Below are 23,491 nucleotides of genomic sequence, written 5' to 3' on the forward strand. Positions count from 1 at the left end.
ATATATATATATATATATATATATATATATATATATATATATATATATATGTGTGTGTATATATATATATATATATATATATATATATATAAATAAATGTGTGTATATATATATATATATATATATATATATATATATATATATATATATATATATATATATATATATATATATATATATATATATATATATATATATATATATATATATATATAGAGGGAGAGAGACAGAGAGAGAGAGAGAGAGAGATATATATAAGCATGTGTGTGTTTAAAAAAAAAAAAAAAAAAAGAGTTCCATGATGTTAAAATGGTTTTAATTAAATTTTATTAAAGTCATCTTTGTGATCTTTGTGGGCCAATGCTGCCACCTGGTTGCCACCCTCTGTACTTCATACTTGTGTTCGGCTGCCGTCTCAGCAAGGTATCGCCTCTGTCTATGTCTTTGGGTTTATCATACACTGTAGTTATATGATAATCTGTTCTGGCCTTTTTTATAGGATGTAAGACCAATTTCTCTCCATGATACCTGCAAAAAAGAAAAGGAAAAAAACAACACAGCATCAGCATCACCTACCTCACATACCAAAGCTTAAAATTATATTAGCTGTTAAGCTGCGTCCACACTGGAAGCAAATTGAGTGACATCCTGCAATTTCAAGTGACTAAGGGCGGAATAACTGCTGGCGTTTGGGAAGTGGGTTGGATGTAAAATTAACTTCTTTTAACTTCCTCCATAGGATCGAAACAACTACCAATGAGAGTGAAGAATAGCAGTATTGATTGACACCTGAGCCTGGAACAAGCGACCTGCCGTCAGCTTGAGAGCAAAGTCGATCAAAATCTTCCGCTGATTGTGCTCATGCTCACCCAAAGCCTCTTTTACAGTTGGGATGTTGCCCCTCATTTTCAAGTGCTTCAGAAATTCCAATCTGGCTGTTTCCTAGGCCTTCACCTTCCCTCCAGCCGTGTTTCTCCATCACACGACGCCCAAAGCCCTAATCAGAGAAAAAATATATGTGCAGTTATCTGATGTGTAACAAGAGGAAAGATTAGATTAAGTTATATGTGATGGCAACCTCCTCACCTTAGTGAACCTCTCAAAGCGGCCAATAGACTGATTGTGCCCCGATCCATCTTCATGACCCTCCCTCAGCCTCTTTTCATACCGCATTGTGACGTAATCTCGAGCATCCATGTCACCTCCATCTGTAAAAGGACTTGGTTATAGGAAATCTGACTCTGCATTAATAGAACACAGTTTAGTTAATTAGGGTAAAAATTTTTTACCTTTATCATAGTAAACACTCATGTCAACATCCCAGTCATCGGCTGTTTCTTCATCAAAGTCTGAAAAACGAGAGAAACACACATGAATGTAATCACACAGTCGCTGTTGTTTTGTTAGCTATTTGTTCATGATGTAAATCTCTGGTTACATCACATCCCTCTATTGAATTGAGATCTGGTGACTGTGCCATTTGAGAACAGTGAACTCATTGTCATGTTCAAGAAACCAGTTTATGATGATCTCAGTGTTTTCACGTGGCTTGTTATCCTGTTGGAAATGGGTACACTGTTGTCATAAAGATGGATGTTCATGGCGAGTAGCAACACAAAAGTAGATTGTGACATTTAAATGATGGTCAGTTGGTACTAAGAACCCCAAAGTGTGCTAAGAAAATATTCCACACCCCAGCAGTTGACACAAGGCAGGATGAATCCATGCTTCCATGTTGGTTACTCCTAATTCTGATGTTCCAGTGTTTCCAACATTCTTTTCCAGTCTTCTTTTGTCTGGAGTTGTTGAACTTTTGTGAACATCAGTTTCCAGTTCTTAGCAGACATCTGCTGCTGTAGCCCATGTGCTTCAAGGTTTAACATATTCAGATATGCTGTTCTGCCCCCCCTTTTTTTAACGAGTGATTATTTGAGCTACTGTTGCTTTCACTCATAAAGAAGTCTGGCTGTTCTCCTCTGACACCAAACGAGGCATTTTCACCCACAATTTGCTGCTCACTTTATATTTGCTTGTTTTTGGACCGTTTTCTGTAAAACCCGACAGATGCTTGTGTGCGAAAAACGCCGGAAGATCAGCAGTTTCTGAAATACTCAGACCAAACTGTCTGACAGCAACAACTATGTTTCAAGTTATTTAAACCAGCTTTCTTCCCTATTCTGATGCTTGGTTTAAGCTTCAGCAGGTCGTCCTCACCACGTTCGCATGTCTAAACTCATTCAGTTGCTGGCATGTGATTGGCTGATCGAATTTTTGAATTAGCAAGCTACTGAAGAGGTGTATCTAACAAAGCGGCCAGTGTGAGTATATTTGCAATTATCTTTTAATGTATGTTATTGTAGAGCGGAATTTGTTTGTCAGCATCTCCACTGAATTGATTTCTTATACTAATTAACACATACAGACACGTTCAGTTTGCCTTTCCACACCTATTTACCTAAAGTTTGCTTAATAACCTGCACACCCCATTGCTCGTTTATTAACACAGTATAGTATGCAAGCTTTTTTCTTCAAAGTGCATTAGTGTTTTTGGTGCCTACCTCCTTCTTCCTCTTGCCAGTACTGAGCATCAGTGTAGAACACCAGACCTGAGCCTCCTTTTTCCCACTTCAGCTCAATCTCTTCTTCAAACAGTCTCTCTTTGGTTCGCTCCTGGCTTGTTACATCATCATGCAAAGCCTCGTGGCGTTCCCACTCCTCACAGCAGTCATCATCCTACAATCAATCACATGAAGAAATTAGCAAACTACAATAAAGGGATGATGATGGTTTTAGTTAGGCTGCACCTAATGGACAGCCGACACAAACTAAAACCAACACATTTATCCAACACGCTGACAGACAGCTGGTTGATAGGACTGAACTGAACCTACATCATCAGCATTCGACTGCGCATCCTCTTCCTCTGCGTCTTCCTTCTGTGCTTCATCAGCCTCAGTGGTTTCTGTGTTATCACCCAGCTGCCTCGATCCTAAGGATGAACCAGGCAAAGTACCTGGTCCTGATATTTCATGTCCAGCAGCTGTTAATACAGTCTCTTCTGTGGCTGGAAGTGTGCAAGTGTCATGGTACTGGAAGGGCACGTTCCCATAGCGACGGTTGGAACTGGTCTTGGGGAAAGTGAGCCCCAGTTTCCGAATGAGGCGTGGAGGCAGGCGACAGGCTTGGATGAGCTGGAGAAACACTTTTACGGATGTGCCCACATTCCCGTTCTGCATCAGAGCAGGTGGATTCAGTTCGGAGAGGCTTCTGAGGTCGGCCTCTGTGAATCGCTCTGTTAAGGAAACACGGTGCCGCTGTTCATACTTTGTTTTATAGGGGAAAGATCCGTCATCTGAAAGAAAGGAAAAAATAATAATACATGTACAAAGAGTGACAAAAACCACACGATGTGAAAGGTTCGTGCACCTCTTACTTCTAGGCTGGGTCATTGTAATTCCTTACTGTCAGGTTCTCCTAAAAACTTCCCATAAAGCCTTCAGTGAAAAACAAAACAAAACAAAATGCCGCAACGAGAGTGCAGACAGACACTAGAAAGAGAGATCATATTTTTCCCCATACTGGCTTCTCATCACTGGCTTCTTGTTAAAACCAGAACTGAATTTTAAATCCTTTTCCTCACATACAAAGCCTCCATCTTATCTTAAAGACCTTACAGTTTAATATCATCCCAGTAGCACTCTCAGCAGGCTTATGATTTATGGAGTTTCCTAAAGTAGAATGGGAGTCAGAGCCTTTAGCTGTCAGGTCCTCCCCAGTGGATCCAGCTCCCAGTTTGGATTCAGGAGACAGACACCTCTTCTACGTTGAAGGTTAGGATTTAAACGTTCCTTATTGATAAAGCTTATAGTTAACATCATAGTCATAATTTTTTTTGCTACAGGCTCAAGGTGCTGGGCTGAGGCTTCCCATGATGCACTGAGCATATAGTCTCCATTCCCATCTTTTCACCCCCCATATGTTTAATATGCCACTACCGCATGATCTTAACTTTTCTTTTAGTCCTGCTTGTTGTCTATATGCTCCAGCCTGAGCCTTTTTCAGCTGGAGGTCTCTTCCAAATAAAATCAAGTTCTTTCAGACACCAGTATAGGAGACCCGTGTGCCGTAACGCTATTGCCTAAGAGAGGCCTAAATTCAAATCTTCCCTACAGCCATTTACTGTGTGTCTTGCCCATGCTCTTTGTCCCAGCTTTCCTGTCTTCTCTCCAATAAATGCTGCCCACGGCGGATCTTTTGGAATCTCTCTCCAACACTGTGGGGTGACTGTAACTCGAGAGGTAGAGCAGGTCATCTACTAATCAGAAGCTTGGAGGTTTGATCCCTGGCATACAGACTGGAGAAGTGTTATAATATTGAGTTGTATTTTGAGCAGCTTCAGCAACTAACCAAGTTTCTCTCATCCATCAGAGTGTCAGTGTTAGACAGAAAGCAATTTAAAAAGTGCTTCTATGAATTGGTGAAGGAGACAAGCTGTAGGAAGCACAGCAAGTGTTCAGGTAGAAGAAAAGGGTTAAAGTATATAAGACCCAGCCAATTGTAATGTCTGTCTTCTTCTTTCAGCTGCTCAGCCGTTTTAATAATCCTCCACATCTTTTAAAATTCAGTTTTGCTTTGTTGATTTAAAAGCATTTCCCCAAATATAAGATAAATAAATAATTTCTTATTTTTATAATTCTGGCTGTGATTTTCTTCTAAGGCTCACAACAGAGGCACAGGAACTACAGCTTTTATCACTGGATGATAACTAATACTCCTCACCTTGACCTGTCAATGACTAATGTGTCATGTGCCACATTAATACGTCGCATATGACATAATTCACCTTTGTCGTAGGAAACTTTGACTCTCTTGATAACACATCGTCTTGCCAGCCAGTTTCCCTTCGCGTCGATCCAGTGGTTCCCCGCATACATCCTCACGAACCTCTCAGCGTCCTTAGCGCGAACTGAGACGATGCAGCAGCACGACCTCACCGCCGGCTTTGACTCTGCTGGGATCTTTGTTAGCTCAGCGGACTCCGAAGATGAGGAACGGGGCTCCGAGTCATCTCCAGACACCGAGCTCTCAGGCGCCCCGGACTCCCTGAGAACCTCCGGCCTGTGTCGGTAGTGAAAACAATGAAAACCTCCGCTTTCTATGAACTGACTGAAATAATTCCTCAGGTCTGCTGAGCGAAACGCGACAGGAATGTTGGTTATTGCAAAATACACCGGAGGGTCAGCTTTAGCGTCCGCCATGATTGTTTATCTTCAGGAACGTTTGTAAATGACGTCATATCCGCTTCCGCAGACGTTACAGAAGTAAAGCTCATCGACTCATAAACGTTCATAACAATTATTAACCATGTCAAAAAAAAAAAATCATTAAGTATTAAACTTAAACGCAAGAAGACATCTTGGCAAAACCTGCAGAAACCTTTTCAGGGAGTTATTTGAAAGAATTATCTGAAAATAATATTTCGACCTTTTTTCTAAAAGGTCGAAATATTTAATTCGATTTTAATCTCAAAGTGAGCACTAATATTTTTTCCTGCACAATTTTTATGTGTTATGAGCAAAAAAATTTTAATTAATCAAATCCGATTAAATAAAAACAGTCCGGGAAATCCCTCCTTTTTATTCCCTTTTGCTGAATTCTCCATCATAATTAAATCTAGGATATCTGGAGAGCACATCTCTCGTCCTAACGTCTTTTCTGAAAGTACTTTTTCTCTTTCTACTATTGCATATGCTGTTTTTGGTTTTATGAGACTGCTCCATTATATTGTTTATGCATGTTTTACGGATGTAAATGTTTAATGTTGAGCTCATTTAAGCTTGCTTTTTTATAATGTGCGTACAGTTTAATATACATCAACACATCATAATATATATGAGTGTTGCGTTTATAGCGTCCCTGACCTGTCAAAGCCTGTCAAAGGCTGACTTTTAAGGTAGCTCTTAAAAGTCAGCCTTTTTTATGGACTCAGAAAACAGCCCTGTTTACCTTTGAACATAGCTTGTTACAGCCAAGACCGTTTTTAACTCTTTATATATCAGAAGGAGAAGGCTCTCAACCCATAAAGGAACACGTCCTCATTCAGTTTAGCAGAAAATATCAAATTAAAAATCACAGAATCCAGAGATCCACAGTTTTTCACTGTAATCTCAAAATTTAATAAGTGGCTGTCAGACAAATGCAGTGGAGTAAAGGAAGGAGTACAGAAACGGTTAGCTCAACATTGAATGTCAGTATTTAAACATTTATTTATTTAGTGTACAATGTAGATACAGTGGACATTCACATGTACCAGCTTGTGTGTGTGTCTGCCAGTCACAGTTTTCAGGACCCCAACACCTGACTACAGACAGAAAGAAAAAAATAAAAAGCATTTTTCATAATCAGCTTGAATTCAAAGTCCAAAACAGGAACTAACAGAAATACAAATAAACCTTAAAGAAAGAAAAGCAGCAATATAATAATAAAACTAATGCAGTGACCCAAAATACAATCATCACAAAAATCCAGACCATATCCAAACAATCACCAGTCTTGATCCTTTTTATATTTTCACTGTGAAATCCCCCCTGACATCCACACAACCAGTAACCAGTGCTGCTCAAAATATATAATCAGATTGCTTAAAATCACATATTGGGTCTTAATGGTTGGATTTTTGGTGTTTAAAGTCTGTATATAAATGTGCTGTGTAATTTGTGGAAAACAAAGTGATGCAAGATTGGTCAGGAAAATCCAGAATCATAAACATCAAGTTAAAAAATTAGAGCCCAACCCATACTGATACTGACATTTGACATAAGGACAAAGTTCATTTGTCTTTATTGTTTTTTAAAAGTCTGACATTCCAAACTTGTTATATGATATTTTATATTAAGTTGTTTACCGTCCGCTCGATTCTACACAGGTCAGCTGGTTGCTGTGTTTGTGGCATCCCAAACAGGTAAGTTATGAACACAGAAGTTGCATTCAGATTCCTTCCAATGCTGCTAAAATTAACACTCTTTACATAGTTGATTGGTCTTTCTCCAATTTTTCCTTTAGTTTTAAAATGTTCTTTTATCTGCCATTATACATGCCAATACCGATAGCTCAGTAAATAGACCATTGGATTAATAGAATGCTTAAGCACTGTCTTAATGTTTTCATACAGTATATATTATAAGAGGTCACATCAAAGTGGCATCGATGTGCTTTGATAGACAACATGTTTAATCATGTCTCACTTGGTTGCACAGGTATATTTCTTTTCACACTGACTATAAGTTGCCAATTCCGCCTCTTTAATAATGGTCACAGTAAAACCTTCATTTCATTAGAAATACACCAAGAGTTGTTCAAAACTGTTTAACTTAGCATGACTAGTAAAAGGATAAAAGAGAAAGAGGCAGCTGAGAAATATATCTAGTCAGAGTTCATTAACCCAAAGTTAACCCTTGCTTTGTCCTTCACCTCAGCTTTTATTGTTGTATTTTTATAGTAATGGGCAGTAAAACTAGACTCGGGTGTCTGGACTCTGACATTATGTCACACATCATATTACACACACACACACCGTGCATTAGTCATCACCCTCCTGATTAGTGGAAGTTCAAACAAATTCTTGAGAATGTGCATGTGTGAACGTGTGTGATGTAAAAATAAAATTAAAATTAAACAACAGTAGATGTGGTTAATATGTGATTAGATCATAAAACAGCCACCTAACTCAAGAGATGAACCTGTGTTGTGTGTACACATAGCAGACAGCTAAGCAAAGAACCAATTTTAAGTGGCAAAGAAAACATGATTAGTTCCCACTTGTTTAGTCAAACTTGTGCAAAATGCCAAAGATAACACAATTTGAAATACATAAAATAGTATTTTCACACCAACAAGGTCATTCAAAACTTGGCGTATCTCAGCATGGTGTGCAGTGTGTCCTTAAAATTTCAGTGGTGTTGGGGATCTTTTCACAATTGGTGAAATTATGAACAGTCAGATTTTGAACGACCATTCAATAACACGTGAAAAGCATCTGATTGGCAGTAGCTTCATTTTTCAGCGTGACAATGATCCCAAACACACTGCCAGTGCAATAAAAGCTTTGGCACATACAGTGGCTTGCAAAAGTATTCGGCCCCCTTGAACTTTTCCACATTTTGTCACATCACAGCCACAAACATGAATCAATTTTATTGGAATTCCACGTGAAAGACCAACACAAAGTGGTGCACACATGAGAAGTGGAACGACATTCATACATGATTCCAAACATTTTTTACAAATAAATAACTGCAAAGTGGGGTGTGTGTAATTATTCAGCCCCCTGAGTCTTTGTAGAACCACCTTTTGCTGCAATTACAGCTGCCAGTCTCTACCAGCTTTGCACATCTACAGACTGAAATCTTTGCCCATTCTTCTTTGCAAAACAGCTCCAGCTCAGTCAGATTAGATGGACAGCGTTTGTGAACAGCAGTTTTCAGATCTTGCCACAGATTCTGGATTGGATTTAGATCTGGACTTTGACTGGGCCATTCTAACACATGGATATGTTTTGTTTTAAACCGTTCCATTGTTGCCCTGGCTTTATGTTTAGGGTCGTTGTCCTGCTGGAAGGTGAACCTCCGCCCCAGTCTCAAGTCTTTTGCAGACTCAGAGGTTTTCTTACAAGACTACCCTGTATTTGGCTCCATCCATCTTCCCATCAACTCTGACCAGCTTCCCTGTCCCTGCTGAAGAGGAGCACCCACAGAGCATGATGCTGCCGCCACCATATCTGACAGTGGGGATGGTGTGTTCAGAGTGATGTGCAGTGTTAGTTTTCCGCCACACATAGTGTTTTGCATTTTGGCCAAAAAGTTCCATTTTGGTCTCATCTGACCAGAGCAGCTTCTTCCACATGTTTGCTGTGTCCCCCACATGGCTTGTGGCAAACTGCAAACGGGACTTCTTATGGTTTTCTGTTAACGATGGCTTTCTTCTTGCCACTCTTCCATAAAGGCCAACTTTGTGCAGTGCACGACTAATAGTTGTCCTATGGACAGATTCCCCCACCTGAGCTGTAGATCTCTGCAGCTCGTCCAGAGCCACCATGGGCCTCTTGGCTGCATTTCTGATCAGCGCTCTCCTTGTTCGGCCTGTGAGTTTAGGTGGATGGCCTTGTCGTGGTAGGTTTACAGTTGTGCCATACTCCTTCCATTTCTGAATGATCGCTTGAACAGTGCTCGGTGGGATGTTCAAGGCTTGGTAAATCTTTTTGTAGCCTAAGCCTGCTTTAAGTTTCTCAATAACTTTATCCCTGACCCGTCTGGTGTGTTCTTTGGACTTGTTGCTGCTGCCAATATTCTCTTAGACAACCTCTGAGGCCGTCACAGAGCAGCTGTATTTGTACTGACATTAGATTACACACAGGTGCACTCTATTTAGTCATTAGCACTCATCAGGCAATGTCTATGGGCAACCCCACTTTTCAGTTTTTTATTTGTAAAAAATGTTTGGGATCATGTATGATTTTCATTCCACTTCTCACGTGTGCACCACTTTGCGTTGGTCTTTCTTCATGCAACAAGAAGAAATGGGAGTGAGACAAAACATGTTTATTGAAAACAACGCTTAAACTGAAACAAGCGGTTTTACAGCTGATGAAAGTTTAGGACCACGTGCCTTTAAAAGGCCAAATCTGTGCAGAAATGTGGATTCATTGACATTTTCTGTCAGGTAGTCACACTGTCATAACGTTCTGACGGCAAAGGCAAAAAAAACGTTCTCTTTTTGAGCATGGTCGGGTTGTTGAACTGCACAAGCGGGGTCTCTCGCAGTGTGCCATGGCTGCTGAGGTGGGATGCAATAAGACAGTCATTTCTTAAATGATCCTGAACGTTATGGACCAAAAACGTCAAGTGGAAGACCCAAAAAAAATTTCACAAGCACTCAGCCAGAGGATCCAGTTGACTGTCCATCAAGACGCTGGATGATCCTCCACCCAAATTAAGGCCGTTACTGGTGCCAACTGCAGACCCATAAACATCAGATGGCATCTGAGACTGAAGGGCTTCAAAAACAAAAAACATCAAAAACATCTTTAAAAAATTTTATTTCACTGCAATTTAAAGTTCAGTGTGTATATGTGATGGATGCATGCAACCACACAACTGAGATACTTAGGTAATATTCATTTGGTCTTTTGTCTTATGTTTATGTTATGCTCTAAAGCTTCTGTGATCATAAGTTAACTAATTTGATATTTTGAGTTTACCTGTAATGCATGACAGCACTAAGCTATAGCCCAAATGGTGGCATAGACTTTGCTTTGCATTGTTTGTTATTTTATATAGGTATGTTATATTGATTATATTTCTGCTCTTTCTGAGTTACCTGACCTCCGCTCCAGTCCTTCCTGGTTTGGCTGAAAGAGGAGGCTGGGGGTGGAGCTGGTTTAAATGCAGAAGCCAATAAAGTGGACTGGACCATCTATTGTGATCATGCAGGGGGAATGGGGTTCTTCTTGAATGATGGTTAGCTGTTATCTCTTTAGTTTTCACCTTTGGTGTATATAATGGTTTATTCATTTGCTATATAACTGGAGCTGTTTCTCATTTGGGCAGATCAGGTTGTTGAGGTATGTTTTTGTTAAGTGACTTTTGAGTAGCGTTAAGTTAAAGTCTTTTATGGGCCCACTTGGTTCTTAAAAACTTTATTTTTGTTATTTTGAATTTTTGTAATCATCTTGTCCTTTTTGGGGTATAATAAAACCCTTTTTTTTTTCTTTTTTTTTTAAGATTACATTTGTGCCTGTGTGTTCCTGGCTGCTTGATTCATGACAGTATATAAATGCAATTTCAATCTGAATTTTAATTGAGTGATTCTGGGGGTCTTTTTCGTCTCCTGAGTACGTGTTCCCATGAGGCCACCCTGTGTGAATCATCTTTGGGTTGATGACCTTATTAAAATGGAACCAGGCAAATGAACCTCTGTATTAGCAGTAGGTCAAGGCCAAAAGTCATGTTCAACACATGACGTCCATCATGCACCCACGTGGTAGCACGGAACGTTCAGTGGCCTGAAAAAACTGGAAGCAGTGGAAGTTCAGTCAGTCAGTGTTTTGGGAAAACTGTGAAGATGAGTCTGAGCGACTCATATTTCCACAAATCCAGTAATGCAATTACAGTAAAGTGTCCTAATAAATTATTTTAAGGTGCATGAATATTGAAGATATTAGGAAAACAGTCTTCAGCTCCTGTCTATGACATCATCACCATCTTGCTTCCCTTTACTCCGAATACAGTGGTTGTTCTACTTATAGTATGAAGGACGTTTCGTTTTACTGTCCTGGCAGAGATAAACGTCTGTCCTCCGTGCCCGTCTGTGCCTGCTCCAAACCTCTATAAACACGGGCCTTATCAAAACCATTTACAACTGTCAGCATGCTTGATGAAGCCTGAGGGCTGCTGAGTGCATTATAGGTCACTTCCCTGAAGGGAGCGCGCTCTTGAAGATAACCCCGTGCATCTTCTCGTGTTTTGAAGCTGTGGTCAATTTCGATTAGGCTTCTGTGAGTACGGACATCGTGTCCCATATGATTGATATGATACTGTCCATCATAATGAGATCACCCTGGGAAAAAAACAGGGCTGTTAAACATTTTTCATGTATTCTTTCAAGGAATGAGTAAAGGCATTGATAACATAAAACAAATATTCGGTGACTGGCGCTGCCAGTTGTGTCTGGTGTGTAATCTCTTTATTGCGGTCATTCACTTTATGGACTGACCTTGACACAGGTACCCTGCAGTTCAGATCCTCCTCTTAAACTTCCAGTTTCAAGCTTCTGGGTTTGTCAGGCTTTTTGGCAAATGTGTCACTAAATAACAATAAATAACGAGGATGGTACATCATATATGGTGGCACCCGGGATCACTGACTATCATAAATGTTTTACTGTCTATAGTTCATGGCACTGGATGTTCAAACCAGAGGTCTTCCACATTGGGTTGTTTGTTTATTTCTTACGATAATAAAATCATTTTCTTATCGGCCCCAAAACTCGGTACCAGGTACGGGGTAGATAACAAAATAGGATAAATGCATTTAAATGACAAGTGGAAAAGTGTACAACATGTTACGGACACCATGAACTCCACGTACAGGAGTTTGTTGTGCTCATTTCAAGTTTCAGAAACTTGAAAAGAAAATTCATAAAAGTTAGTTTGATATATGAAGAGATATACGAATGTCACAGACTGAAGTAAGATCAACCTCATGGGGACAATAATTTGCCATGGCCAGTACAAATGTTTACTAGATTTTTTTTGCAGTACAGTAGTACAGCACGTATCAGGGCAATCAGCGTAAAGTCTGCACACCACAGCCAGGGCTGGAAATTCCCTTCACAGTACACAGGAGACTGATCTGGATTTCTTTTATATTGACTTGAGAATATTTTTTAAATAGTTGTGTGTGTGTATTTGTGAAGATATAAGACACACAATTTCCAATTTTATCTCAACACACAATGATAAAGAACACTTGAAATGAAATGAATAACTTCCAAGGTCAATTTTAAGTAAATCCCTACATACATCTGAAAAAAACAAAACACTTAAGCCTCAAATTATAAACCAAATCCCCCAAAAATAAAACTCACAAAGGTAAAACCAATAACAAACAATAAATAACAGTTTTATGCAGGTGGTTTTGTGTTTAATTGTGAAAAATAATTGTTTTGGGGGTGGTGGGAGAAAAAAAACGTGTGTAGCAGTTGTGTCAGTAGAGCGGTTTCTCACACATTCGTTTCTTGTTTTCTTATTGAGTGGATGGGGCAGAGCTGGAGGGCTGCAGGTACGGTGCAGTCTACTTCTTGGGTGCAGGCTGAAATATCTCAGCGGTCATTTTGCACAGATGCTGTGGATTCTCCAGCTAATAGATAAACGGCTACGCACCCACTCCAGTCGCCTCAGAATCATCATAATCACCTGACCCTGCTTTAATAGTAAGTCCCCGTGTTTCACAAAGCTTGACCTGTGATCTACTAACCAGTTATCTCTGCCTGTTCCCAAACTACAGATTAATCTTTACAGGAGGGAGGGATTCTCGAGACTGCCAGAGATCTGGACTTTTAGTGGCGTCGGTCTTTTCATTGGAACATCCGTTACAAATACAAAACATGAAATACAATAAAAACCACTGGGCAGCTGCAGATCCACCAGTCTGGGTGTCAAAGTACTCCTGGGTGATATACTGAATCCTGAGTCCTCCCTGATGTATCCATTAGAGTGTGAGTGGGTGTTTTAGGCACAGATAATAGTGCTGTGTGGATGTGTGAGACTGTAGAAAGCAGTTTGAATTTGATTTCAACTGATCTATGCGAGTAAAAGTCCATTTACCAGTGTGTGATAGTGCTGAAACGCTATTTCTGTACCATAAATAGAACCATATTCAAGGTTGTCCTGTGGCACACAAGAAGGTTTTCTAGCTCTTCTTCACAGGTTTGTGCAGAATTTGCGTTTTCACTGGATGCTTGTAGTCTTTACATTGCAATGTGGCAGTGAAAATAAATGTCTGCTCTATCAAATACATGTCCAACTTTTCAACCCTTGTGAGCTGGAGGAGGCTGAATTACACTTCTCTTATATAAAGCTTCCTCTGGTTAAAATCACAATATAAATAGTAATAACTCAGCTTGTTTAAAAGTCAAGATTCCTTGCCAAATAATTCGGTTTTATTTATATAGTGCCAGATCGCAGCAACAGTCGCCTCAGGGTGTTTTACATTGTCAGGTAAAGACAATAACACCAAGGTGGCTGTTTACAACCAGTTTCCACTAAATTAGAGTATTAAAATAAAATTGTCTTCTGGGATTTTACTCTTTTATTTGAAGTTATCTCGCAGGTCAGTGACCCAAGTCTACTTTGGCCTGTTTCCAGTATTACAGGTGTGAGCTAGCAGCAAGCAGGGGCTCACTGTGGGGCTGATTACTTTTGCAGTCCTTGGTAGCTTGGTACTGCCTGGGTTAATGACACCGGTTACAAGATAAGACCCAGCCCTCTTGATAGCCAGACTTTACATCAGCAGCTCCTTTTCATTGAGAAAAGCTTATCAGTTTCCCAGGGTTGTTCCAGTCACCTGGCAGAACACACAGTTGTTTTTCATATGGAACGTATTGACAAGTCAAAGTCCACTAAAGCAGGTTGGGCTGGCCTTATAAATAGAGGGAGACTCCAAGCAGCAGCAGCAGCTGTGCTCACAAGCGCGTGAAGAGGCCATCCTGCGAGAGGATTCATTTAACTGCCCACACAATCTGTGACCCGGTTAAAATGGACAGCGCGTGTTGTTGTTCAACCAGCAGTGATAGGACTTCAAATCCTATCCTGTACAACATCCTGAGCCAAATGGATTGCAGCAGACCAAGCCAAGGCAACTTCAGCTACAATTCAGTGCGTCACAGATGCAAATGTGAGGCGCGACGGACAGTGTGCTTGAAAAGGCCGTCGGAGATTTGCAAAGAAGCTTCGGCGGTTCTGGTAAAAACCCTAAATTTCATGAAAAACTTGCCCGCCTTTAACCAGCTGCCTCCAAACGACCAGTTCGCCCTTCTGAAAAGCTCCTGGGCGCCACTCTTCATTCTGGGTCTGGCCCAAGAGCACGTGGACTTTGAGGTGATGGACATCCCCACTGATAGCATGCTGAAAAAGATCCTCCTGAACAGACCTGAGAACCCTGAGGTGGAAAGGGAGCAGCCCACTATGGCCGGTGTCAGCAAACTCGTGTCTTGCCTCAAAAAGTTTTGGAGTTTGGATTTGAGCCCCAAGGAGTACGCATACCTCAAAGGGACCACGATATTTAATCCAGGTATGTATTCGAAGTGTTCAGCTTCAGCTTTCTCTGGTCAGTTTTCAGTGGTTTAATAATGGTGTGCAATATTAAGCATTCATGTAACTTTACAGTTTTGTTTTTCCACCGACAGACGTACCAGATTTGAAGGCAGCCCTGTTTGTGGAAGGCTTGCAACAGGAAGCTCAGCAGGCCTTAAGCAAGGTGGTTCAGCTCCTCCACCCAGGGGACGGGGACCGCTTTGCTCAAATCCTCCTCACAGCCTCCGTGTTGCAGAGCATCACCCCCAGCCTCATCACTGAACTCTTCTTCCGGCCTGTGATAGGACAGGCGAACCTGCTGGAGCTGCTGGTGGACATGCTCTTCTGCAGATAGGAGCAGTGGATTTTAGAGCTTTTCCGTCTTTGTGAAATGAAGGATTGCCTGATGGTGGGTTGCTCTAAAACACATTTACTATTAAACAAAACTCAAAGAAAACAAAAACTGTGAATTGTTGAAGATGGGGTTATGAACTGCTTACACTGAAAATGATGCCACTGAAGCCCAGTCTGACAAGATTTCGTCCAACTGAACTGGATTTGACTTTCTACATTAGGACAGAGTACCTACTGCCCATGTATTTGCGTGATCTCATGACGGGAGCTCTCTGTTGTAAATAATTATTGTTTGCATTTACAAAACTTTTCAAATAAATCTATTTTTTTACACAAATGAAGAGTGAAATTGTGTGTCGGTCACCTGAAAAGGGAAGTTTGTAATATATGTACCAGCTGGAACATCTGGTACTAACAGTCTGGTTTGAACATTTGACCCCTGCACTCCATTGGCAGGCCCATCAGTGATATGTGCAGGACAACATGACACATTAAATTCTTGTTGTTGCCAGAGCTCTTAAAAAGCAAATACCTTGAAAATGGGAGTAAAAGGATGATTTTGGGGTGATGGGGTGGCTGTAGCTCAGGTGGCAAAGCAGAAGGTCATTTTTACCTAAATAACCTCTGCATTAAAATGTCAGGAAATGTTTTACATGTTACATTTAACATGAGTGCTTATTGATTTTAAATAAATTAACAGCTAGTAGACTTTCTTGAAAATAGGTTTAGATAACTGTATTACAGAAAAACAAATAGTATCTGAACATATTAAAATAATAGGAATAAAGAATTTTACACTGCTTTAACAAATTAAGATCTTAACGAAGCCAAAAAAAATAGAAGAAAAAAAGCATTTACAAAGAATATCTCAGTTCTCTGTGTGAAAATGTCCTGTTGATAACAAAGGTCAGAGGAGAATGACCTTCGATCTGACAGGAAGGCAACAGCAAGTCAAATAATCAGTTATTACAGCCAAGCTGTGCAGAAGAGCTTTCCTGACAGCACTAAAAGCAGCAGAAGAAGAAGATGCAGAAAGACCACACTGAGTGCCACTTCTGTCTGCTAAGAACAGGAAAATAAAGCTACACCAAAGCTGGACAATAGAAAACTAGAAAATGTTGTCTGGTCTGATGGGTTTTAATTTTTGCTCCAATAATCAGGTGGTAATGTCAGAAACGACATTCAGCTTTGAGCTGAGGCTGCTGGTGGTTTGATGGTCTGGAGAATACTCTCTTGGCACACTTTGGACCCATACCAGTGAGCATCGTTTAAAAAACCACAGCTTACCCGTTGTTGCTGAGCGCAGCCATCCCTTTTTGACCACAGTATGCCCGTCTTCTGTCGGCTGCTTCCAGCAGGTTAACACACCATGTGACAAAGCTCACATCATTTCAAACGGCTTTCTTTAACATGAAAATGAGTTCACCGCAGTCAAATCCCCTCCATAGTCACCAGATCTCAATCATATTGAGCGTCTTTGAGATATGGTGGAATGGGAGATTTCCATCGTGAATGTGCAGCTGACAAATGTGCAGCAACTATGTGATCTTATTATGTCAGTGTGGACCAAAATCACTGAGTTTAGATTGCTGCATGAATCTCTGGAGAGCATGAAAATGATTCTATTGGTGGGAGGAAATCAAAAAAAGAGCTTTTAGGGGATATAACACAGTTATTTATTTATTCATTATAGAATAGGTGGGGGAATGACAGCTTAGAAAGGATTTATCAGGGGTCATAAATATATCCATGTTATTATTAGTTATGTATCTTGACCTGAGGATGGAGACACTATGTTTAAATGTGGCAGCACAGTTTTATACGCAGTCTACGTAATGCTTTCTTTTTTCTCTAATGGTTCTCTGTCCCCCTCTCATGGAAAACTGTGGAAGTCACACATTTTCCCAACAGAGAGAATCATAAAAATTGAGCCTGAACTTTATTGCGTTTGCAAACCCTTATGAGTGCAAAAGCCTCACTCGGAGTGATTTTAAAGGTTCAGCACCTGAAAGCAGCCGAGGAAAAACTTAAAAGGCTAAATCAGCTGCGACGGGAAACTCTTGACTGGTTCTTGGAGATCTGCAGGCTGCATCACTTATGGAGCAAGCTCACGATTGGTCTTGTCCTGTGGTATGTTAGTTGTGAAACTGTGAGCCTTTACATGACACCTACATACAGGTAAAACAGGAATGTGCTGGTGGGGGAGTGAGCCAGAGGAAATGGGGTTACACAGGCCAAATGCAACACACACAGAAACAACTTGCCTAAAACAAAAAAGCTGTGTGTGTGGCGCTGAAGAACAGATAGTTAGGAAGTGTAATTGTCTTCATGCAAGATTTTACTGGGTTTTGAATAAAAACAAAATAGTTTCAGTAACTTTGTTTGTGCGTTTTCTCGGTGCAATTTTGGCTACCGGTTTAACCCCCCGCCCCTCGTTTTAAAGCAGTAAGTCACAGCTGGAAACAACTGTACAGGCTCCTAAAATAAACAAAAGATAATGATTATTGACAGATGCAGCTTCATCTGTTTAACCCAAATTTGAACCGCTTCAAGAAAATTAGGCTGACTTTCTGCACTGTTCCTTCGCCTTTGCCATAAATGACAAAGACAAAGCCGTGGATTTTATTTCCTTTCTGTAAGAACCAGCCAAACGAGTTCCTTCTTTTGCTGAGGGCGGAAAAAGCCTGCCTGCTGTAACACAGTGACCTCGGGGAGATGAGCCTGACAACAATAATCCCAGAGATAAAGAGGAAAAAAATAGGCTGAAGAGAGAGTGCCAGAGAAGCTCGTGATGGTAAAGACTTGTTGATATACATGAGCAAAATCATTTGCTGCCAAACAAATGGAGCTGCTTTATACACAGAGAGAGAAAGACTTCCAGATTTAGACTTTTGAATAAACACAAGCATAAAGAGGAATGGAAGTTGTTTTTTTTTTATTATTTTGTTAAAAATATGACTTAGTAGCTAACAACATAAAATAAAATAAAAATGTGGACAAACACCACATATGGTTTTAAAAAAACCACAAAGTAACATCGACAGAAGGGTATTTACAAAATATGGCTAATACAAATTTCAGGTAAAAAACTCACGTCTTAGGGTCGTGGGGAAATGGCAGGAGGTCGACAAGCTCATACACACATACGGCACATGCACAACAGCTAGCAAAAAAAATGAAGATAAAAACAAGAACGAGGACGGCTCTGTTCAAACGTCTGCCTCTTTCCTATGGCATCCTGTTGAGTGGAGTCGCTTTTTTCATCTTTAAACACTGCACAGAAAAAATACATAAAAACCTATATCTCCTAACGTGTGTGTGTGTGTGTGTGTGTGTGTGTGTGTGTGTGTGTGGAGGGGAAATAGGGGGGGAGAGTCTCCTCAGTGGGTCTTTTGCTTGAAACATAAAGATGCTTGTAAACAGCAGGTAGTAGCTGGACCACTTAAAGGCAGAAGTACAACCACCCGGGGTAAAAGGTGCTCAACTTGGTAACAGCAGGAGGATGAAATAGCCCATGTAACTGGCTACATCTCATTGTTTTTGTTTGACTTTTAGAGAATCAGAGGAGCGCCTGAGGAGTAGGTTTCAGCGTCGTGGTGGTACGCCGAGTAGGCCGTAGTAGTGCTGGAGGAATATGCTGCAAAAAGACAAAAAGGGAAAAAAGGAAGGATTGTTTAATGCAGTGAGGTTAAAAAGCATAGCTCTAGTTTCATTTATCCTTAAGCGAAAAAACCTGGACAAACCCAGGACCCGGACACGTTCCCCGAACACAGAGTTAAAGTTGTGAAAACACGGTGTGGCGTACCCTCATTCACAGACATGTAACAGGACACCCGTCCTTTTACCAACCTCTTCACCGAACAACAAGAGAGAGAGAGAGAAAAGAGGAGCCTAGTTTACGTAATCCATCTGTAACCCAAGTTGGTGAAATTACTTAGCAGATCTGGGAACATTATGTGACATATATTTAATGTGACTTGATCTGCTCATCTAGCAGGTGGTGTAGCATTACCATGGAGCTGGAGGGCAGGCAGATAGGTAGGTGTTAGGTGAAAGAATATGCAGGGAATGGAAAAAGGGCAGGAATGCGGTGCTTTCACTGCTAGGAGAGTGGGATGTGACTGAAAGGTGGAGGAGGTGAGAAAACGCCTACAGCTGCACAGCTACAGCACACACACACAGAGCAGGCTGGTTATTACACCCAAATGCCCAGGATGGACTGCCAAAGTCAAGCAGAATTACTTTATTTACTCCCGAGTATCTTAATTCCACACGAAACCAAAAGAAGACAGACTCATGGGAAATCCCCACACACACCACCCCCGCGCATGCACTCACTTCGCCCGCTGTAATTTCTCATCTTTCTCGCCAGCTCGTCTGATGGCGTCTGCTCCGACACTTTCACCTCTGGAACTGTAGCGAAAGGCAAAAAAACAAAGCAAAAACAAAGACAAGACAAAATGAACGCAGGCAAGAGAAAACAAACAGAGATCCAGCAAACGTTATAATTCATCCGGTCATCTCTGTTATCGTGCTTGAGTTTAGCAGACACCGCACCTGCATCGACTTGCCTCAGATTAAGCGATTGTTATGAGGCTACTGCATGTAAAATACCTGGAGTTTTAGAGCTCGCAGCTACGAGGCAAACAAAAGAGCTTCAGCCGGTGTTCCAACAGACTCTATGAGTCATTAAGAAAAGATGGGTCAGATGATTGGTATATTTGGTATGTTGCTGCAAGGTGCTGGTGAGCAAGGTTGTCTTGTGCATTATAAATATTTACACAGCTCTAGCAAGAAAAAAAGAAAAGAAAAGATTCTTACAATCACTGCTCATGAAGGTGTTTGTCATGGTCTCGTTGCCACTGTCGGGGAGGGTCCCGTCCCTCCTGCTGTTATGATGCTGCCCGGTCGACAGGTAGCCCTTGTTCCTTTTGCCCTTCCGCGTGCTGATGCGGATGACCCCGTGCACCAGCTTGCACTCGGCCTCTTGCTCCTCCAGGTTGTAGTCCTGAGCGATGCTGTAGATGAGCTCGCTGATCTCGTTGGTCTTGCGGGAGAAGGAGGAATCAGAGGTGCACTTGGCCAGCTGGTCAATCTGATGCAGGGCGTAAAGCTCCAGCAGCTTCTTGGTGATCAGAGAGTCAATGTCTTTGTCGCTCTGCTCATCCAAGTCGTAGTCCTCGTAGGATATAAGGCTGGTGTTGCTGACCGGCCGCTGGTTATCCCCTTTACCTGATGCGCGACCCCGTTTGGGGTCAGCAACTGGGTACTTTACCTTCTGACCTGCTATGTGCACATCTGGGTAACGGAAACTGTCATTCAGGGGCAATCTGGGGGTCTTGGGCTGCTTATTATTGGGCTCCAAAGACATGCCAGGGGTTTTCATAGCTATGCCGTTAGGAGGTCGAGGGTCACCGACCGTTTTGGGGGTATGGTCTGTGGAGCTCTCGTTAACGGGGAGGCAGGGCTCCCGGGTGCCATAAAATCCACAGGTGAGAACACAACAGATAAGAGCCTTACAGCTACTCCAGCCCATAGAGGCACAGGAGCCACAGGACTGCCTGCTGCTCGGCACGCTGTCTGCCGACCCCGGAATAAATCCTATTGTCTCTGAACCCCTTCCTGTGCCGTTTCGAGGGTGGCTTCTTCCTCGACCATACCTGCCCTCTGAATAGCGGGAGTGGTCTCGTAGTTGCTCCCCATGAGGATCCTTGTAGGAGTCTTGGCTGGTCGTGCTGTCCCTGGATATAGTCCGGTTGGGTCGATGGTTGTCCGCCCTAGAGCAAGAGTTGGGGTACTTGTGGCGGGGAGCCCCTGTGCTGTGGCCAGGCATGGCTCAAAAAGCCTGGGACCTGGAGGAGGAGGAGAGGACAGATTAGTACAACCTCCATAAAACCCCCAAAACACATTGAACTAAGCTGCATTTAAAGCTGAAGCAGGAAAAACGTAGCTTTCAGTAAAGTAACCTAACATGAAGCTCGGAGAGTGTAAATAAAGCTGAGTGCTCTGATTTCTATCTTAACAATAACTTTCGTCGCACCCTTGGTTTTTTTTTTCTTGCCTAATAGTGCGCGCGGAGGAGAAAAGGTGAGACCAAACCTCATTCAACATCCAACTGTTTTTCCATTTTACTTGCAAATCGTCCACTTACCGCATAAGAGGAAACACTTTTATCCCAGACAACTTGTTCAACGAGCAAAGTGCGGAAGTCTTAGAGAGAAAAAAAAAAACTCCGCTAACGCTCCAAACGGAGAAAACAAAACCGCCTACAGATTTTTAGGTTTGTGTACTTAAGCAAAGTTTGCAAACCCAAAACAGAGTCCCGCAGTCCGAGGGGAAAAACACAGCTCAGCTCATCGAGGTCGTTTGTCTTTCAGTGAAAAGAAGTTTACAGTCTTGCGTTGCCGAGAGTCTCCCAATGTTTGGCTATTACCTGCGGCTACAGCTAATCCCAGATCCTACACCCACCCACAGGTGAGTCGTGACGTCACACGAGGCGGATTTGAACGTGCAGGGGACGGAACGAGAGATGTGGGGAGGAAAGAGGGGGCGGGGGGTGATATGAGGGGAAACTATTGCATAATAACGTGTATGTTTGTTTGTTTTTTAAAAATTCCATAAAAATGTGTCGGATTTCTTTCAGTTTAAAAATGTTTAAATACGCATTTCGTGAATTATTAAAGAGTTCTTAAAGAACAGGAATTTAACACTTAGAGTCCCCCGAGAGCAGCCATTTGGCTTTTCTACCTTTAAAACCCGCCTTCTAGCCAAATGGCTGGTAGGTGTTTAGCTAGGCTTTAGCTTCAGCCAAGTGGAAGCTAAATTGGCTGGTCATTCATATGTAAATTAGGTTGTTACCTGAGAATTCTGGAGGGGAGTGGGGGTGTGTGAATGAGGGGGTGGGGGAGCTGCTAAAAGCTGTGAACTTCCTTTTGTGTTCGTCTTGATGCATTCTCAATCATCCAGGGAAATAAATCTCCAAAAGTCACCAACTTGGAGTGGTTAGTTTCCTGAGCCACAAGGAAACTTGGAGTGTTTCAGTTTGCCATCTTAGGGAGAAATCAACACACATGGGTGTATGTCCTTTGTTGCTGAGATTTATTGATAAAAACAGTACAAAAAACCAACCATTTGTACACATATTTACAAATAATAATAAAAAGTGAGTGAGTACATTTCAACATTTTCAGCAATCACTCACAATCCTGGCACTGCCATGGTATCTGTAGTCTGCATTGAACAGCTTGAACATTACACATGTAGCTCAGTTTAAAGTTCATTCATTACAACAAGAAATCATTATTCAGTAAAATTTTATAACGTGCGTTATACTCTAAAGTAAATACCCTAGAATAATAGACAGAAAACTCCTGTATGAGGAAGCACTTGGTGAAAGTGGAAATAAAAAACTCCCTTTTAACAGGAAGAAACGTCTGGCAGAATGAGGCTCAGGGAGGGTGGCCAGCTGGGGATGAGGGAAGGAAGACAGGATAACAGACACACTGTGGAGGAGAGCCAAAGATTCATAATAACTAATGATTAAATGCAGAGTGGTGTATAAACACATAGTGAGTAGAAAAAGCGAGTGAAGCTTGATGAAGAATATTTCATTAGCCTCCATAAAAAGTATAATGGAGAAAGGAATATGGGAACAAAATTAAAACAATAAAAATAAAAGGCAAGTTTATTTATTTAATATATGCTGCTTTACTCAAACTGAATGTGCTTAAGACTAAACATAAAAGCATAAACGCCTGTGTAGGTTTACAATGCCTTAAGGCAGAGATTCAGGGGGCATTTTGCAGAAATAAATAAAAGAAAGTCCCAGCAAAACTTCACGTGAGTGGTTTCTACAATGAAAACAGATACCTGTCTGATATTTAATGAAGTAGAAATGTTATGGGGGGGGGGGAATCATTTTCTATCTTTTGACGGTGTTTCTATCACTTTCTTTATTTGGTGTTGTAGGGCAGATTGTAGGCAACGTGTTTGTTGGCTAGAAGGCCGTAAAAGTGCAGATGATTCAGATCATTCTTAAGGATAAATCAAATGAGAGCGTCTTTGCAGCTTTCACATTTTCCAAAGCTGTCCGGTGGACCCTTGGTGGCCAGTTCTGCCCTTTAGGCTGTGTGCTTGACACCCCTGATAAACAGCCATGTGATGCAGGATAGCAGAGAATTTTTGTGTTTTAAATTGCAGCAGTGCACTTTTCTAATTTCTCTATATAAATCCTCTTTAACGTGCACATACAATGGGTAGAGAGCTCCGGCAGGGACACAGAGGTGCACA

The 23,491-nt window shown here is 41.4% G+C and overlaps 3 protein-coding genes across 3 annotated transcripts; 1 reads left to right on the plus strand and 2 right to left on the minus strand.

Moving 5' to 3' along the window:
* Window positions 1-302: 302 nt before the first annotated feature.
* Window positions 303-5,303, minus strand: gpatch3 (G patch domain containing 3). Its single transcript, XM_085473102.1, has 7 exons — window positions 4,844-5,303; window positions 2,892-3,352; window positions 2,559-2,733; window positions 1,290-1,349; window positions 1,087-1,208; window positions 870-997; window positions 303-528 (listed from the first exon to the last, which is right to left on the minus strand). The coding sequence occupies exons 1-7, from the start codon at window positions 5,256-5,258 to the stop codon at window positions 336-338; spliced, it is 1,554 nt and encodes a 517-aa protein (XP_085329228.1). The 5' UTR covers window positions 5,259-5,303; the 3' UTR covers window positions 303-335.
* An 8,922-nt stretch (window positions 5,304-14,225) lies between these two features.
* On the plus strand, window positions 14,226-15,358 carry nr0b2a (nuclear receptor subfamily 0, group B, member 2a). Its single transcript, XM_085472634.1, has 2 exons — window positions 14,226-14,846; window positions 14,962-15,358. Exons 1-2 carry the CDS (start codon window positions 14,312-14,314, stop codon window positions 15,201-15,203), a joined length of 777 nt encoding a protein of 258 aa, XP_085328760.1. The 5' UTR covers window positions 14,226-14,311; the 3' UTR covers window positions 15,204-15,358.
* Window positions 15,359-18,120: 2,762 nt separating this feature from the next.
* kdf1a (keratinocyte differentiation factor 1a) lies at window positions 18,121-21,672 on the minus strand. The gene is made up of 4 exons (XM_085473103.1): window positions 21,354-21,672; window positions 20,024-21,054; window positions 19,541-19,615; window positions 18,121-18,839 (listed from the first exon to the last, which is right to left on the minus strand). The coding sequence occupies exons 2-4, from the start codon at window positions 21,033-21,035 to the stop codon at window positions 18,754-18,756; spliced, it is 1,173 nt and encodes a 390-aa protein (XP_085329229.1). The 5' UTR covers window positions 21,036-21,054; window positions 21,354-21,672; the 3' UTR covers window positions 18,121-18,753.
* Window positions 21,673-23,491: the final 1,819 nt, after the last annotated feature.

Source organism: Copadichromis virginalis, linkage group LG11 (genome assembly GCF_057382275.1).
Source record: "Copadichromis virginalis isolate Kocher_CV1m ecotype Utaka linkage group LG11, C_Virginalis_male_GT1.1, whole genome shotgun sequence".
Classification (NCBI taxonomy): domain Eukaryota; kingdom Metazoa; phylum Chordata; class Actinopteri; order Cichliformes; family Cichlidae; genus Copadichromis; species Copadichromis virginalis.

Coding starts and splice junctions, on each gene's coding strand:
- kdf1a (XM_085473103.1), bottom strand. CDS start 21,035: ATGCCTGGCCACAGCACAGGGGCTCCCCGCCACAAGTACCCCAACTCT. Junction 19,616..20,023: donor CACCTTCATGAGCAGTGATT/GTAAGAATCTTT, acceptor CTTTCGCTACAG/TTCCAGAGGTGAAAGTGTCG. Junction 18,840..19,540: donor GAGAAATTACAGCGGGCGAA/GTGAGTGCATGC, acceptor GTCTTTTTGCAG/CATATTCCTCCAGCACTACT.
- nr0b2a (XM_085472634.1), top strand. CDS start 14,312: ATGGACAGCGCGTGTTGTTGTTCAACCAGCAGTGATAGGACTTCAAAT. Junction 14,847..14,961: donor GACCACGATATTTAATCCAG/GTATGTATTCGA, acceptor TTCCACCGACAG/ACGTACCAGATTTGAAGGCA.
- gpatch3 (XM_085473102.1), bottom strand. CDS start 5,258: ATGGCGGACGCTAAAGCTGACCCTCCGGTGTATTTTGCAATAACCAAC. Junction 3,353..4,843: donor CAAAGTTTCCTACGACAAAG/GTGAATTATGTC, acceptor CCTTTCTTTCAG/ATGACGGATCTTTCCCCTAT. Junction 998..1,086: donor GCTTTGAGAGGTTCACTAAG/GTGAGGAGGTTG, acceptor TTCTCTGATTAG/GGCTTTGGGCGTCGTGTGAT.